The sequence below is a fragment of the Colobus angolensis genome, unplaced genomic scaffold, assembly GCF_000951035.1.
Source record: "Colobus angolensis palliatus isolate OR3802 unplaced genomic scaffold, Cang.pa_1.0 Scaffold543, whole genome shotgun sequence".
Taxonomy (NCBI): Eukaryota; Metazoa; Chordata; class Mammalia; order Primates; family Cercopithecidae; genus Colobus; species Colobus angolensis.
Genome location: NW_012118966.1, coordinates 1269123 through 1283049, shown reverse-complemented (window position 1 = coordinate 1283049; position 13927 = coordinate 1269123). Strand labels below are relative to the sequence as shown.

The 13927-nt window shown below is 36.5% G+C and overlaps 2 protein-coding genes across 2 annotated transcripts in view; one reads left to right on the top strand and one right to left on the bottom strand.

Moving 5' to 3' along the window:
• TMTC3 (transmembrane and tetratricopeptide repeat containing 3) overlaps positions 1-7650 on the bottom strand; it is a 56611-nt gene extending 48961 nt beyond the window's left edge. The window contains exons 1-2 of the mRNA XM_011961267.1: positions 7460-7650; positions 1821-2037 (exon numbers count right to left, since the gene is read on the bottom strand). Of these exons, the coding sequence (XP_011816657.1) occupies positions 1821-2009 (189 nt within the window). The 5' untranslated portion in view covers positions 2010-2037; positions 7460-7650. The remainder of the gene's footprint in view (positions 1-1820; positions 2038-7459) is intronic.
• Positions 7651-7906: 256 nt separating this feature from the next.
• The window catches only part of CEP290 (centrosomal protein 290kDa), a 94570-nt gene continuing 88549 nt past the window's right edge, over positions 7907-13927 (top strand). Inside the window, exons 1-6 of the mRNA XM_011961265.1 lie at positions 7907-7994; positions 8554-8682; positions 8849-8926; positions 10329-10398; positions 10706-10752; positions 13341-13484. Of these exons, the coding sequence (XP_011816655.1) occupies positions 8581-8682; positions 8849-8926; positions 10329-10398; positions 10706-10752; positions 13341-13484 (441 nt within the window). The 5' untranslated portion in view covers positions 7907-7994; positions 8554-8580. The remainder of the gene's footprint in view (positions 7995-8553; positions 8683-8848; positions 8927-10328; positions 10399-10705; positions 10753-13340; positions 13485-13927) is intronic.

Below are 13927 nucleotides of genomic sequence, written 5' to 3'. Positions count from 1 at the left end.
CACCACCCCACTTGGTACTATATTCGCTATAATGAGTTCTTGTGAGATATGGCTGTTCAAAACTGTGTAGCACCTCCCACTTTGCTCTTCTCGCTCTGCTTTTGGTGCCTGCTCCCGCTTCCCCTTCTGTCACGACTGGAAGCTTCTTGAGGCCTCCCCAGAAGCAGATGCTGCTATGCTTCTTGTACAGCGGTAGAACTGTGAGCCAATAAAACCTCTTTTCTTATAAATTACTCTGTCTCAGGTATTTCTTTATAGCAATACAAGAATAGCCTAATCTAGAAAATAAGACCATTTAATATGGCCAGCTAAACTATCAGTTCAAAACCTCAAGATTATGACTAAAATCATAACAGATACCAGCATAAATTGAGGGAATGGACACATAGTTCTGAGGGTCTCTGGAGATCAAAAGTAGGTATAGAGGAGGACAAGCTGTCTAGAATAATGTATAATAGGGCCATATTTTCCTCCTTATTATCAAAAAATTTTTTTCCAAAAGCTAGAATTGGGTGAGAACAAAAAGGCAAATAAAGTCTTCTTACTAAATAAGACAAAATAATTATATGTGCTTGTGATCAGAGGAATGAAAGATTCCATCCCTAACCTTGAGAGCCTTCCAAATTTGGGGAATGGGGAAAGAGGCCACAATGACCGAGAAACATATTGTTAACATTACCGAGAGTTACATGTTATGTTTCAACAATTTATTCAATATGTATGTTCCAGGTACTGTAGATAAAGTACTTTATTTATTACTTGAGACTTTAAATGACTTATGTTTTTATTCTACTTTCCCACCTGGGAAATTTAGGTTTATTAATATAGAATTTTAGTTTAGCAATCAATATCCCTCAGAAATTTGAAGCATTACTCTCTTTTTTATTTTAGAAAGGAATTATCCTCTTTTACAGATCAGGAAAATGACTTTCCATCTGAAAGATGTATTCTCACGTATTTCACACAGCTAGTATGTGACATAACTAAAATTAGAATCCATTCTATATGATATCAAGCTGATAAAGATTTAATCCCAAACAGTTTAACAGTGACCTTCAAAACAGTAAAAATACCCTCATAAAAATGAACCATATGGACATATGGATGAATAAAATATTAAACTATTGAACTAAACTTTCAGGTTCTCAATATACAACCTAAATAACTATTATGTAAGAGATAGGACAAAGATTCAAAATTTGTAATAATCACTTTTTCTGCAAGAGAAATTGGCAGTATGTGTACTTACTACTTTTACCCTTAAAGTCTTATCTATTTATATTGAAGTTGCTGTATTTTAAAATGTTGAAATATATCACATCTCTTTTGCCTTACTCATAATATAGAAAAAAGAGAAATAAAGTCAATTAGCAAGAAATAGGTATGTATTACACCTACTGCTCTCCCTATACATTTGATTTTCACATAAATATATATTACTTTTAAGAAGTTAAGCCAAAACTATTGGGTACTATACTCACTGTCTGGGTGACAGATCGGTACCCCAAACATCAGCATAACGCAATATATCCACGTGACATACCTGCATATGTAGCCCTATATCTAAAATAAAAGTTAAAAAAAAAAAAAAGGAGCCAAGGTACACAAGCAAAGAAATAATCAAGTACTGCTCTAAAGAAGATAACCTCATCCTCAGTTTCCTGTTCAATTTATTACAAACATGTTACGTTTCATATAACAATTTTAGGGTTAAAAATCTGTAATTGTTGTGATGATAATGTTAATAAAAAATTAGAAGTAATAAAATACCAGAATATTTCAAAATCTGAGACATGTACAAGTAATATATAAATACTTACCTCAGACATAGGGGTTCCCCAGAAGTCATTTTGAAATAAAGTTTTTAAAGGTGTAGATGGATGCAAGTCTTTGTTATCCAGTATTGCTGAAACATCATCAAAAACAAAACCACAAAAGAGGCTGTTCCAATAGCAGGCAGTAACCACACCTACTATTAAGGTTATTTCTTTTAGGTTAATATCAGCCATCTTTTCTGTAAGCACTTCTGGACAAAAACTGGAAAAAAAATCATAAAGATAAAATAAGGAACATATTTATTTCAAGTAAGTTTAATTTTAGTAGGTGGGTAAGTAATTGCATATTAATTCTCCAGAGAAAAGCTCAGCTAAAATGCCATTCAGTTCTAAGAAGCATAAGCTAATCACCTGTTGAAACTCAGCCCCCTCTCTTACTGGATAAAGCCAAGTAAACTTCCCTCCTATTCCAAGGAAGAAGATTGGAGATTTCCTCTATAAAACATAGGGTCTCTGATAACAGGGACACTACGTCAGCCCCTTCTCTTACTGGATAAAGCCAAGTAACTTTCTCTCCTATTCCAAGGCAGAAAACTGGATATTTCCTCTGTGGATTATTTAAAACATAGGGTCTCTGATAACAGGGAAAAGGCAGCATATTGAAAATAAAGGTTAAGTAAAAAAAAGTCTGTCCATATATTTTAAGTTGAGACCCTCCATCCCTTTTCTACTGGGCACAAAATTCCATAAAACTTTGCAACATTGAGAACAGTTAGCATTCTAAAAGCTTCTGGAAATAAAAAAGGTTCCAGAGTAAGAATCAGGAATCAAAAATCATTTTTTTCACCCCAAATGCTTTAAGCTAGAAACAAAACAAAACAAAAAATTCCCTTCCAAAATAAAAAGAGTAATGTTTCACACTTCTGAGGGATATTGATTTCTAAACTAATTCTATATTCATAAACCTAAATTTCCCACATGGGATAGCAGAATAAAAACCTAAGTCACTAGAGGTCTCAAAAAATTTACCTCTGATGTTCCTTTTCAAGAAACTCGGAGAAAAGGTACACTACTAAAATGAAGCAGTATATTAAAAAACAAAGATACAGAAATCAGGAAATGGGATTCAGTATAAGACAGCTATACATACATGTTGTAATTTAGAAAAACCAAATGAAACAACTCAGGATATCTATCTTTGGGTAGGTAAAAATCAAGTTTTGTGTACAGGTCAGAAATCTCTCTTCCCATAAATAATCTCAGGCCACTGGCTTGGTAACATCAATTCACTTGGGGTGACAAACTGTTGTTTGGTTAAATGTTCTAACCACAGGAAAGTTTAAAACTAATAGAAGAAAAAAGTAAATTAAACCTGTGGTTTCAATACTTTAAAGTTATACTTGGGAACAACGTATGTATCTAATTTTTAGAATACTTGCAATGTTTAAGAGAATCTAGCATCCTGGAGACTTTGATACATTAGCTATTAAATTATTGTTAAATACATTAAAATAATTTAAAATAAATAATTAAAAATACAAAAAATACATAATATTCGTAATAAACAAAATATTAAATTATGCATCTGATTTTTTAGACTAATTGTAACCTTTAAGAGAATCTGACATCCTGGAGACTTTGATATATTAGTTGTATAACTATAATTTTTAAAATATATAATAACATATATAAGAAACATATTAAACATAATAAACATATTAAACTACTATGTAATTTCTGGATTCACAACTACAGTTGAAAAGCATAATAATTTTGCTAAATACACAAATAGAATTAGAATTTTTATAAGAACTTGGGATTTGCTATAGTTTTTAGTTTTATTTCCTAAATTTAATCAGTTCAAGTATTAAGAAAGTTTTCCTTAAGTTAGGCATCTGAAGTACTTAAAAATGAATACATTCAAAATAATTCAATTCTTTGATATATCTTTATTTGATATATATATATCCAAACATATAGGTATGTATATAGTTCTTCTTTAGTTGTGCCTGGGGTCACTCATGTGCTTATAGTTATCCAGTGGCTTGATTAGGGCTGGATGGCTTTTAAAAGGTAGATTTCTCAGCTTTGAAAGCTAGTCTCTGCTACTTATTATCACATTCTCTAATAGCTTAGCTTGGGCTCCTTAAATGATGATCTCAGGACAATAGGAGGGCAAGGTTCAATGTACAAGCTCTTTATAAGGCTCTATTTAATGCATATTTTAAACATTATCATTTAAATAAGGTACATCCTGAATCAATGGGGAAGAAGTTATAAAAGGGCCAAGATAACAGAAGCGTTAATATTCCCCAAGGGAGCGTGGTATGAGAGAAAGGGAGAGGGAGCATATTATGAGCTCAGTTGTGGTGTCATCTCAGGTTACTTCCAAGAGTCACCTGCAAAGTAGAGTTGCAGGGAAGGGAGAGATTTACACAAAGGCATAGATAGAGGGGGACATGACTCACTGGGGGCCATTATTGTAAACATGTAACACATTATTCTTGTTAGTTGTGAGAACTTCTAATTTTTCCTAGGCACAGAAGCAGACTCACAGATGCAGTTTAAGTGGATGGGATGACTGATTTCTGTTTGCTTACAAAAATGGGGTGTTACTATATATGTGCACAAAATCCAAGTGCAATTGGAAATGTGAAAGGAAAATAAAACTTGGGATCCCAATTCATTATGCCTAAAGAAAAAATTAGGGTAAAAGCTGAGTCATGCAAGAAACTGCCTCTCCTTTTGTTCTTAAGCAGACAGCTACAAATAAAATGTTAAATATCTCCACAGGTAGCTACTTTATGTTCACCTTATCTGAAGTGTGCAGCAAGCAGACACTTGTCTTCCTTCAACATGAGGAAACTGGAAAGATCAGTAGGGAGTCAGTGCGAATTAAGTCATTAACCATGGCTTAATTTGCCACGAAAATAAGGCAAAACAAAATGTTTAGGATACACAATGGATACAAAATGGCCATGCTTTGTTTTAGAGACTGGAGAAGTAAGCTACTATGACTTTTCTTGGTAAGTCAGCAAAAAGGAACTAGAAGTAACATTTAAGGAATATAAATTCATTGCTACTGAGAACAAAGGTAAGCAATTATAAAAGGTGAGGCTTTCTCATTAAGTGGTTTTGGTCAGATAAAACTGTTCACAAAAGCCTAGGGCAGAAAGAAGGCAGGTTCAGACAAGTGTTCTTATAACAAGGCCACTTACAAAATTGTCACATAAGTCCCATCTCTTGATGAAAACTGAGAGGTGCAGAAAATCTGACGAAAAATAATAGAGTTCTGGCAATTTTCCTCAAAAATACACAGTGAGTTACTTCACTAGAACTTGAGTTAAATTTCCTGATTCACAGTTAGGTACAAACAGACTACAATGCATACAAATTTAGTTGTCTTGTTCAACAGAGCTGACTTGTTCACTGTTGTATCCCCAGTGCCTAGCACAGGGAACAAGATCAAAAATATTGTTAGAATGAGTTAAAGAATAAAATTTACGTAAGATTTTGATTTCAGTTACAATTGTCACTGAGATCTAGGTTACAATCTTAGCGTCATCAATTATTACTTAACTTCTATGAACTTGTTCTTGCTTCTGAAAAATCAGAATAAAAGTTACCATTAGAGACCAGGCACCTTGAGTTTATGAATGTGAGCAAGAGGGTGGTGACAGTAAGGGCAGGAAAGAGTAATACAGATAACCAAAACAAAACTTATAAGTGAATACAGAAAAATAAGTTGTAATGAATGAAAAAACAATAAGAAAAACAAGGTGTTACAGTAAACAGATTTCTATTACGAAAATAAACACGCAGTAGTAAGCATAGCATGTGACATAACATGTGTTCAATAACTATTAAATTTCATTCCTACCATTGTCAGAGGTATTTGAACCAGAACAACTCCATCTTGAATAGGGGCTGGGTAAAATAAGGGTGAGACCTACTGGGCTGCATTCTCAGGATGTCAGTCATTCTAAGTCACAGGATGAGAGAGGAGGTTGGCAAAAGGTATAGGTCATAAAAACTTTGCTGATAAAACAGCATGCAGTAAAGAAGCCAGCCAAATCCCACCAAAACCAAGATAGCGAGAAAGGTGAGAAGTCTGGTAGTTCTCACTGCTCATTATACACTAATTATAATGCATTAGCATCCTAAAAGACACTCCCACCAGCGCTATGACAGTTTACAGATGCCATGGCAATGTGAAGAAGTTACTCTACATGGTCTAAAAAGGGGAGGAACACTCAGATCTAGGAATTGTCTACCCTCTTCCCGGAAAACTCATGAATAGCCCACCCCTTGTTTTTCATATAATCAAGAAGTAACTATAAGAATCCTTAGTCTAGCACCTCCAATGGGGGTGTGTGCACCTCCAATTCTTTCCTGACAAGATACAAGAGCCCTCTCCTGGTGTCTGGATCAGAACCCCTTTCCAGAAACACCATTCCATGTTAAATTATGAATTAAGAACACTGAACATGAAGAATATTTAATTCAAATTAATTGAGTAAACACTTACAAAATTAAAATATAACATTTAATAAAAATAGCAAGATTGAGGCACAAGCACTTCACAAATACTGGTTTCCCAGAATGTCTGAGGTATATAGAAGTTAAGAATATGTCCTTCAGCCAGAGAGATCTGTGTTCAATCACACTATTTAAGTTAGAGTACTTAGCTTCTCCAAACCTCAGTTTCTTAACTTAGATGGAAAATGAGGACAACGTAAGCACCTATTTCACTGGATTGTAAGGAAGAATAAACAAGATAATGAATAGTATTTGACATAAAATCTTTCAGAAAAGTAGTAAAATTGTCATTCCTATAAATCTAACTAATGTCTTTAAAGTTTATCTCACAAAACCAGTATCTTTTTATTTTGTACTGAGCTACTTATTTTACCCAAATTGGGAGTTTAAAAAGAAATTCATTACCTATTTTCGAAAGGAAAATTTACTGTCAAGTATAGTAAATTTTTCTTTTAAAGCAGCGTTAAAAAAAAAAAAAAGAAAGATGAGAAGCACTGGTACAGATAGTTGGAAATGTCATTTAGATTTAAGTCTACAGCTTCTTAGGAAAGTTACTTAGAGGTGTATCATACTCCAGCATGGCTGTGAGCAGATGAGCAAAACTTGCACAAGTAAGCGTGGTAAACACCAGAGAAGGCGCTTTCATGGAAGGATACCCTAGGTAACCAAGCAAGTGACAACAATAGTGCAGGTGAGTCCTCGGGTACCTTCTCTCTCCACCCGCGGCAGTGGCCCGGACAAGCACTAACCTCTCCTCTCTAGAGCCTTCCCTTTATACTAGCTCCACAACCATCAGGTCCCACCATCCGCGAAGGGAATGGTGCTACAGGTAAGGCGGGAGGGGTCAGAGGATGCCGAGACCTCTTGTCAATTCTTCGCTCGCCCCCAAACGAGGATCACGGCTGCGCGGCTCTCACTCTACCAAGACAGATTCTGATACTAAACAAGGCTAAAACTTTTTGTTTTTTCCTTCTTACAGAAGGCACTACCCTGGACGCCGCCTGCAAACGCCTGAAGAGAAGGCAGGGTGTTTCCACTTTTTCAGAATGGGGTCAGGCCCTACGGCCCCAATAGCAGAAGCTTCTCTAACCCAGGACTGCTCCCCTCAACTCCTCCTAATACGCTGACCGACAGCTTGACCTCACCTGGAAGCGGTTCCGCCAGGGGATGGCTTAGGAAAAACTCATGAAGAGCGGCCCAGCGAGTGACGCCACTAAAGCCACAGTCATGGTCTACCTCGTTCAGGCCACCAGCTCCTAGGCGCCTCAGCCACTGCGCCTCCCGCCTCTCAGTCCTTCCCCGCCGCCCCGGTACCGTCGCAGCCTTCCGCGTTGCACGCCGGGAGCGCCTTACCTCCTCTTTTCAGGGACTTCAGTTCCCAGCATGCACAAACCTCAGGCACACCTGCACTCTGGGATTTGGAGTCCTCGTTCCATGCCTTCTCATCATCCTGAACAGCAAGTCCTGGGACTCCGGCGGAGAATCTAAACGTAAAGCATCACCCACGGTCGTGAATTGTAGGCTCTCTTTGCATCCGGGATCTTATTCTGGCCCCGGCGGAGTTAGGGATGGTGTCGCTTAGCAGCCGCTGCAGAGTCCGCGTGGAACCGCGATAGGGATCTGTCCAGCTTGGTGGTTGCGGTAGTGAGGGACCTCAGCTGGTTGCCAGGCTTGGTGTAGGTGGGTGGATCCCTGTAAGCAGGATCAGCGAGTCACTCCACGCTCAGGCTTTTTAGCCTCAGGGCCCGTGTGCCGCAGCGTAGCTACCCCGCCCCTTCCAGCCTCGGGTCCGTAATCCTGCCTTACTTCGGTTCCGGTTTCCGCCGCACAGCTTCACTCGTTCCAATTGTTAATTTCTGCTTTTTTTTTTTTTTTTTCCAGCCCCAATTCTGCTTCTCCAAATCAAGGATCATTGTCAGCCTTCCACAGACCATCGCGCTTGCCAGGATTAGGGTGTTCGCGCGCGTTGTGGGTAGGCGGTGTGGAGGAAGGGACCCAGAAATCTTAGTCCTAACTTAGATTAAAGCCGTCACATTTTATTTAGACGGTACACTCTCTGACAATTTGTGCTATTTTTGATCAAGGCTATTTTGCCCACTTGTCTGTTTTGTGGCTAAGGGATAGTTCTTTGCTAACATCAGAAAGCTATAATGAAATAATCTGCAAAAAATGTAAGCTGTTAGAAAACCAATAATGCTGTGTACCTTGTAAATGCTAATATCCACCTGTTTTGTTACAGAGGTGGAGCACAGTGAAAGAATTCAAGATGCCACCTAATATAAACTGGAAAGAAATAATGAAAGTTGACCCAGATGACCTGCCCCGTCAAGAAGAACTGGCATATAATTTATTGATTTCCTTATCCAAGGTGCTTACTTGGTCAATAATAATAGATATATACATTAACTTATGATTAATTTATTAATAAAATATGAATTTTTTTTCAGGAACAACTATTGTCACAATCTGGAAGAGTTCTTATATTTTGCTTAAAGGTTATAAAATATAAAACAGTTGCTTTTCTGTTTACTTAGGTGGAAGTAAATGAGCTAAAAAGTGAAAAGCAAGAAAATGTGATACACCTTTTCAGAATTACTCAGTCACTAATGAAGGTTTGTATGTAGTAGGTTTTAACGATAGGTTTGGCTATTAGAGAAACTATAAAAATCTGTTCTTATATAAAGTAATCTTTGTGAAAATACTTGGTAATATCTACATCACCACTCAAAAATGCAATATATTTAAATGTGGATTAAGTATTTTAGTGTGTAAAACTTTGCTAGTTTTTACTTAAAGTTTCTAAAACGGTATGTAGGGGAAATAGAATGAGTGTGTTGAAAAATAACAGAAGGAAATATATCCTGAGGTCCAAATGACAAATGCAGACAATGACTGCTATAGGGATTTGTTAAGAGGGGAAGTGATCTAAGAGGTGCCAGAAGACTTCACAGAGGATGAATACTGAGGAATAGTTTTAGGTAAGTGGAAGGTAATGCAGTGGTAAGATAGTAAGGAAATTCTAGAGCTGTTGGTTACCATAAATAAATATTGAGAATAGGAAATATGTTTATTCTTTACATTTGAGGAAATGCGGTGCAGCAAGTTTGTAGCAGGCTATAGAGAAAACAAATCTTGGGCAGGTACTTTGAGATAGGTTGTTGAGGGCATTAAAGGTGTATTTTATGCTGTCAGCAATTGAGAAGGCAATGAAGGTTTTCGAACTACAATTGATAGGTACAAAAATATGCCTTAGGAAGGCAAAACTGAGTATATTATATAGGACAAACTGAAGGAAATAGGAGCTTTGCAAACATCACATTATAGAGGAGTTTAAACCTGAAATTATGCATCAGAATAGTAGCAATTGAAACAGAAAAAAGTAGTGGAAAAACATTACAAAGAGATATGTTGCTTTACTGGATATAAGACTTGAGGACTTGAGGTAAAAGGGAGAATTAAAAATGTTTCATGCTATTAAAAATCTAGAAATTGTAGTCTTAAGTAAGAAAATTGCCTGGCATGGTGGCTCACGTCTTTAATCCCAGCACTTTGGGGGGCCAAGGCAAGAGGATTGCCTGAGGCTAGGAGTTGGAGACCAGCCTGGATAATATAGTGAGACCTTGCCTCTACGAAAAAATTTGCTGAGCATGATGGCACACCAAGCATGATGGCATGCCGAGCATGATGGCACGCCAAGCATAATGGCATGCACCTGTATCCCAGCTACTCAGGAGGCAGATGGGAAGATTGCTTGAGCCCAGGAGGCAGAGGTTGCAGTGAGCTGAGATTGTGCCACTGCATTCCAGCCTGGGTGACAAAGTGAGGCCCTATCTCAAAAGAGAAAAAAAAGGAGGGAAAAAATTATTTATTTATTCAACAAATATTCACTGAACGTCTCCATGTGCCAGCCATTGCTGGCACTAATGAGCATGACAAATAAAACAAAATTTTTATTTTCAGTGTTTACATTCCAGTTTAAAGGCATATTGAAATAACCTTTCTTTTAACGTTTAGATGAAAGCTCAAGAAGTAGAGCTGGCTTTGGAAGAAGTAGAAAAAGCTGGAGAAGAACAAGCAAAATTTGGTAAGCACCTTGGAAAAAGTTTATTATGTTATTAAATAATGAATTCCATTTGTTCATTAAGCTGTAGAAAATTAAATTATATTCTATAAACCCTATATATTCAATTTATTTTTAATATATAACATTTATTTAATAATACATATTTCTAGACTCCTGTTTTATGGATCTGCCATGTAATACTTTTTGTTACCTTGTAATCATGATGGACTCTTTTAAAAGAATTAATTTTGTTATTAAAATTTATTTAAAAGTTTGTTTTGTGGTAACTAATCAATTAAAACATTTGTCTTTTTTTTTAAAAAAATAGAAAATCAATTAAAAACTAAAGTAATGAAACTGGAAAATGAACTGGAGGTATGTCTTTTTGTATTCTCTAGGATGTAATTGTCATTAATTTTATTTTGAATTGTTTTCAAATTTTAAAATTATTATTGGCTGGAAAAATTATAAGGATGATTGTAATCATGGTTATTTGTTTATTCAATATATGTTCTACATGCCTATTATGTGCTATATATATATATAGTACTAAGGATTGAGCATACAGTTGTGAACAAAATAAAAAACAGTTAACTGCTGGATGGAGCTTACAGTCTTGGGAAATACACAAAAAGATTACTAGTAACTGAGGTGGAGGGTGGGTGGGCATTTGAGGAATAATGACCAAAGGGTGTTATAGAAGTAATTTTTGACAAAGCTGAGGGCTAAAATATGAATGTATTGTTGAGGAACAAAATACATAGAGACTCCTGAGAAGGTAGGAATGTAATGCAAATCATCAGCCTTTGAAAGGAGGAATACCCTTTTCCTTTGTGTTAGGAGAGGAGGAAGAATGGATGAGGGGAGGAAGAGTGAATGTGTATAGAAACTTTTATGTTTGTAGGCATAATGCCTGGAAGTTGAGAGGTTGGTGATGACATCATCTGTTTAAAAGAGTGGGAAATGGTGTGGTCACATTTTAATGAAATTAGATAAAATTTGAAATCCATTGGAGAATGGACTGGAGAGTTGGGGATCTGAAGTCAGACAGATTTGAGTTCTAGTCCTGATTCTTTTACTTGTTAACTCTCTGAACTTGGATTACCTATTGTTTTTTGATTATATATCCAGCTCCTGGGAAGATGCCAAGCACTTTGAATAAATACTTACTAAATGAATTATGGAGTTGGATCAATTCTGTGTTAGTGTTTTGCTAGGCAGCTGCTGTGGAATAGGAGGGTAGGACAGTTGAAGATATTGGTAGGAAAGTGGTTGAAGTGATGATTGTGAAGTCTTAACTGAATGGATAAGAAAGTCAAGATTGGGGTTGGGTGGGCAGAAGGGTAGGGATAGGGAGGGAGAAGTCAAGGGATTAGAGTGTCCTGTGGGGTCAAAGGACAGGCATAGTGGGAATAATTGAAAGAATGTTCTGGTTGGACAAGGATCTGATGTGGGTGTGGGAGTGAGAGGCTATAGTGAATTCAAGAAACAAGAAAAAATATAGATTAGAACAAAAGTTATGTGGAAATTGCTTAGGTGTACATTTGATAGACATCTGCGGGCCACATGCTTAAATTCCCAATGCATTTTGCATAGTTATTGGGAAGTTGGTGGCTTGCTTCTACCATGAGTAAGTAAAGATGGAGAGCAGGACATCTTGTGAGAAAGCAGCTGAAATTTTCATAGGATGATGGAGGAATGATAGGAATGATCACCTGAAGTTGCAGGGTGGGGTAAACCTAGAAGTACCAACACCTTCTCCTGACCCTAATGTATATGGGATCTGAAAGAATGAGCCCCTTCCAATTGAAAGAGTTCCAAGGGCATTTGTATCTTGAAGGATCCAAATTGCAGCAAAGCCAAGGATATGGAAAGGAAGATTCAGTAAAGCATCTGAGGTTGGGAAATATTAATGTATCTTGGAAGAGAATTTTAGAGAGCACAATGGAGTACTTTTTGAAGGAGAGAAAGAGTAAGAACAGTTTGGTTAATGCAGAGGAATAACAGAACTATATGGTGAAGAAATGAATGTGAGACACGTTAGATGACCAAATGATGTGATGTTCTGGGCCATGACCTAAATTAACAAGACTATGAGGTAAAATTGATTTAATTGGCTACGAATCTTAAAGGTAACCAAAACCTGAGCTGTTTATTATGGTAGCACTAGCACTAACCACTTGTAGCTATTTATATTTACATTGGTTAAAATTAAAATGAAAAATTTAGTTCTTCAGTTGCACTAGCCACACTTCAAATGCCCAAACGTAGCTACATGTAGTGAGTGGCTACTGAACTGGACAGCACAGAGAGCATGTCCGTTATGTTAGAAAGTCCTATGGGACAGCACTGTCTAAATAGTGCATGGTATGAGAGAAAGGGCAGGTTAAGGCACTCAGCTTCACTGACTGGGGCGGAGATTCTGTTGGTTTGTACTCCAGTTGCATTAGCCACACTTCAAATGCCCGAATGTAGCTACATGTAGTGAGTGGCTACTGAACTGGACAGCACAGAGAGCATGTCCATTACGCTAGAAAGTCCTATGGGACAGTACTCATCTAAATAGTGCATGGTATGAGAGAAAGGGCAGGTTAAGACACTCAGCTTCACTGACTGGGGCAAAGATTCTGATGGTTTGTACTCAGATTCCAGATCCCTGAGGCTCAGGAACCTTTGCAATTTAGTCTGGTTACCTGTGGCCCAGTGGTTACAACAGAATGATTAACAGTCAGTTCTTTGCAGCTCTAGATGGCTCAGGAAAAATTTAAGGAGTTATTAGCTGTGACCTAAAGCTTAAGTAAGTTAAATTTAAAAAAAAAAAAGTTCTTAATAAGCTAATATGATTTTAAATATCTGCGCTGAAGTATAAGGAATATTTAAAGTCAATATAATGATTTGCTTCTTGACTTATTTGAACCTCAAAATATAATGGGATTAATTTATACTTTGGGTTTAACTTTAAGATGGCTCAGCAGTCTGCAGGTGGACGAGATACTCGGTTTTTACGTGATGAAATTCGCCAACTTGCAAAACAATTAGAACAAAAAGATAGAGAATTGGAGGACATAGAAAAGGAGTTGGAGAAAGAGAAGAAAGTTAATGAGCAAGTAAAGCACCTTTTTTTTCCATGAATCTTCACTGTTCAAGTTACCTGGCTTTTTATTATTATTGGTAACAATATCAATTTTTATATTGTTTGTTATATTTGAAAAATGATGTTCACTTATCTCTAAGGTTTTATATCACTTTTCATTTTGTCATCACCAATTTTAAAATATAATGTAACAGATACTTCTAGTGAATATGTCTTGAAGATTAATTATTTATATTCGGAGGTATGTTTTTCTCAGTACATCAAACTTGTTACCTAAAATTAATGCTTTTTTCTGGAAGATTGGTATCAAGAAACTAACAGATTTTCATAAAGAAGTGATCTTTCTAGTGCCATAGTTTATTTTGGGTAAAAGTTATATTTGTTTGTTTCAGTGTATTTATATGATTAGTAGATTTGGAAATGAATCTTTTGATGATATATTCAATAATGGTTAAT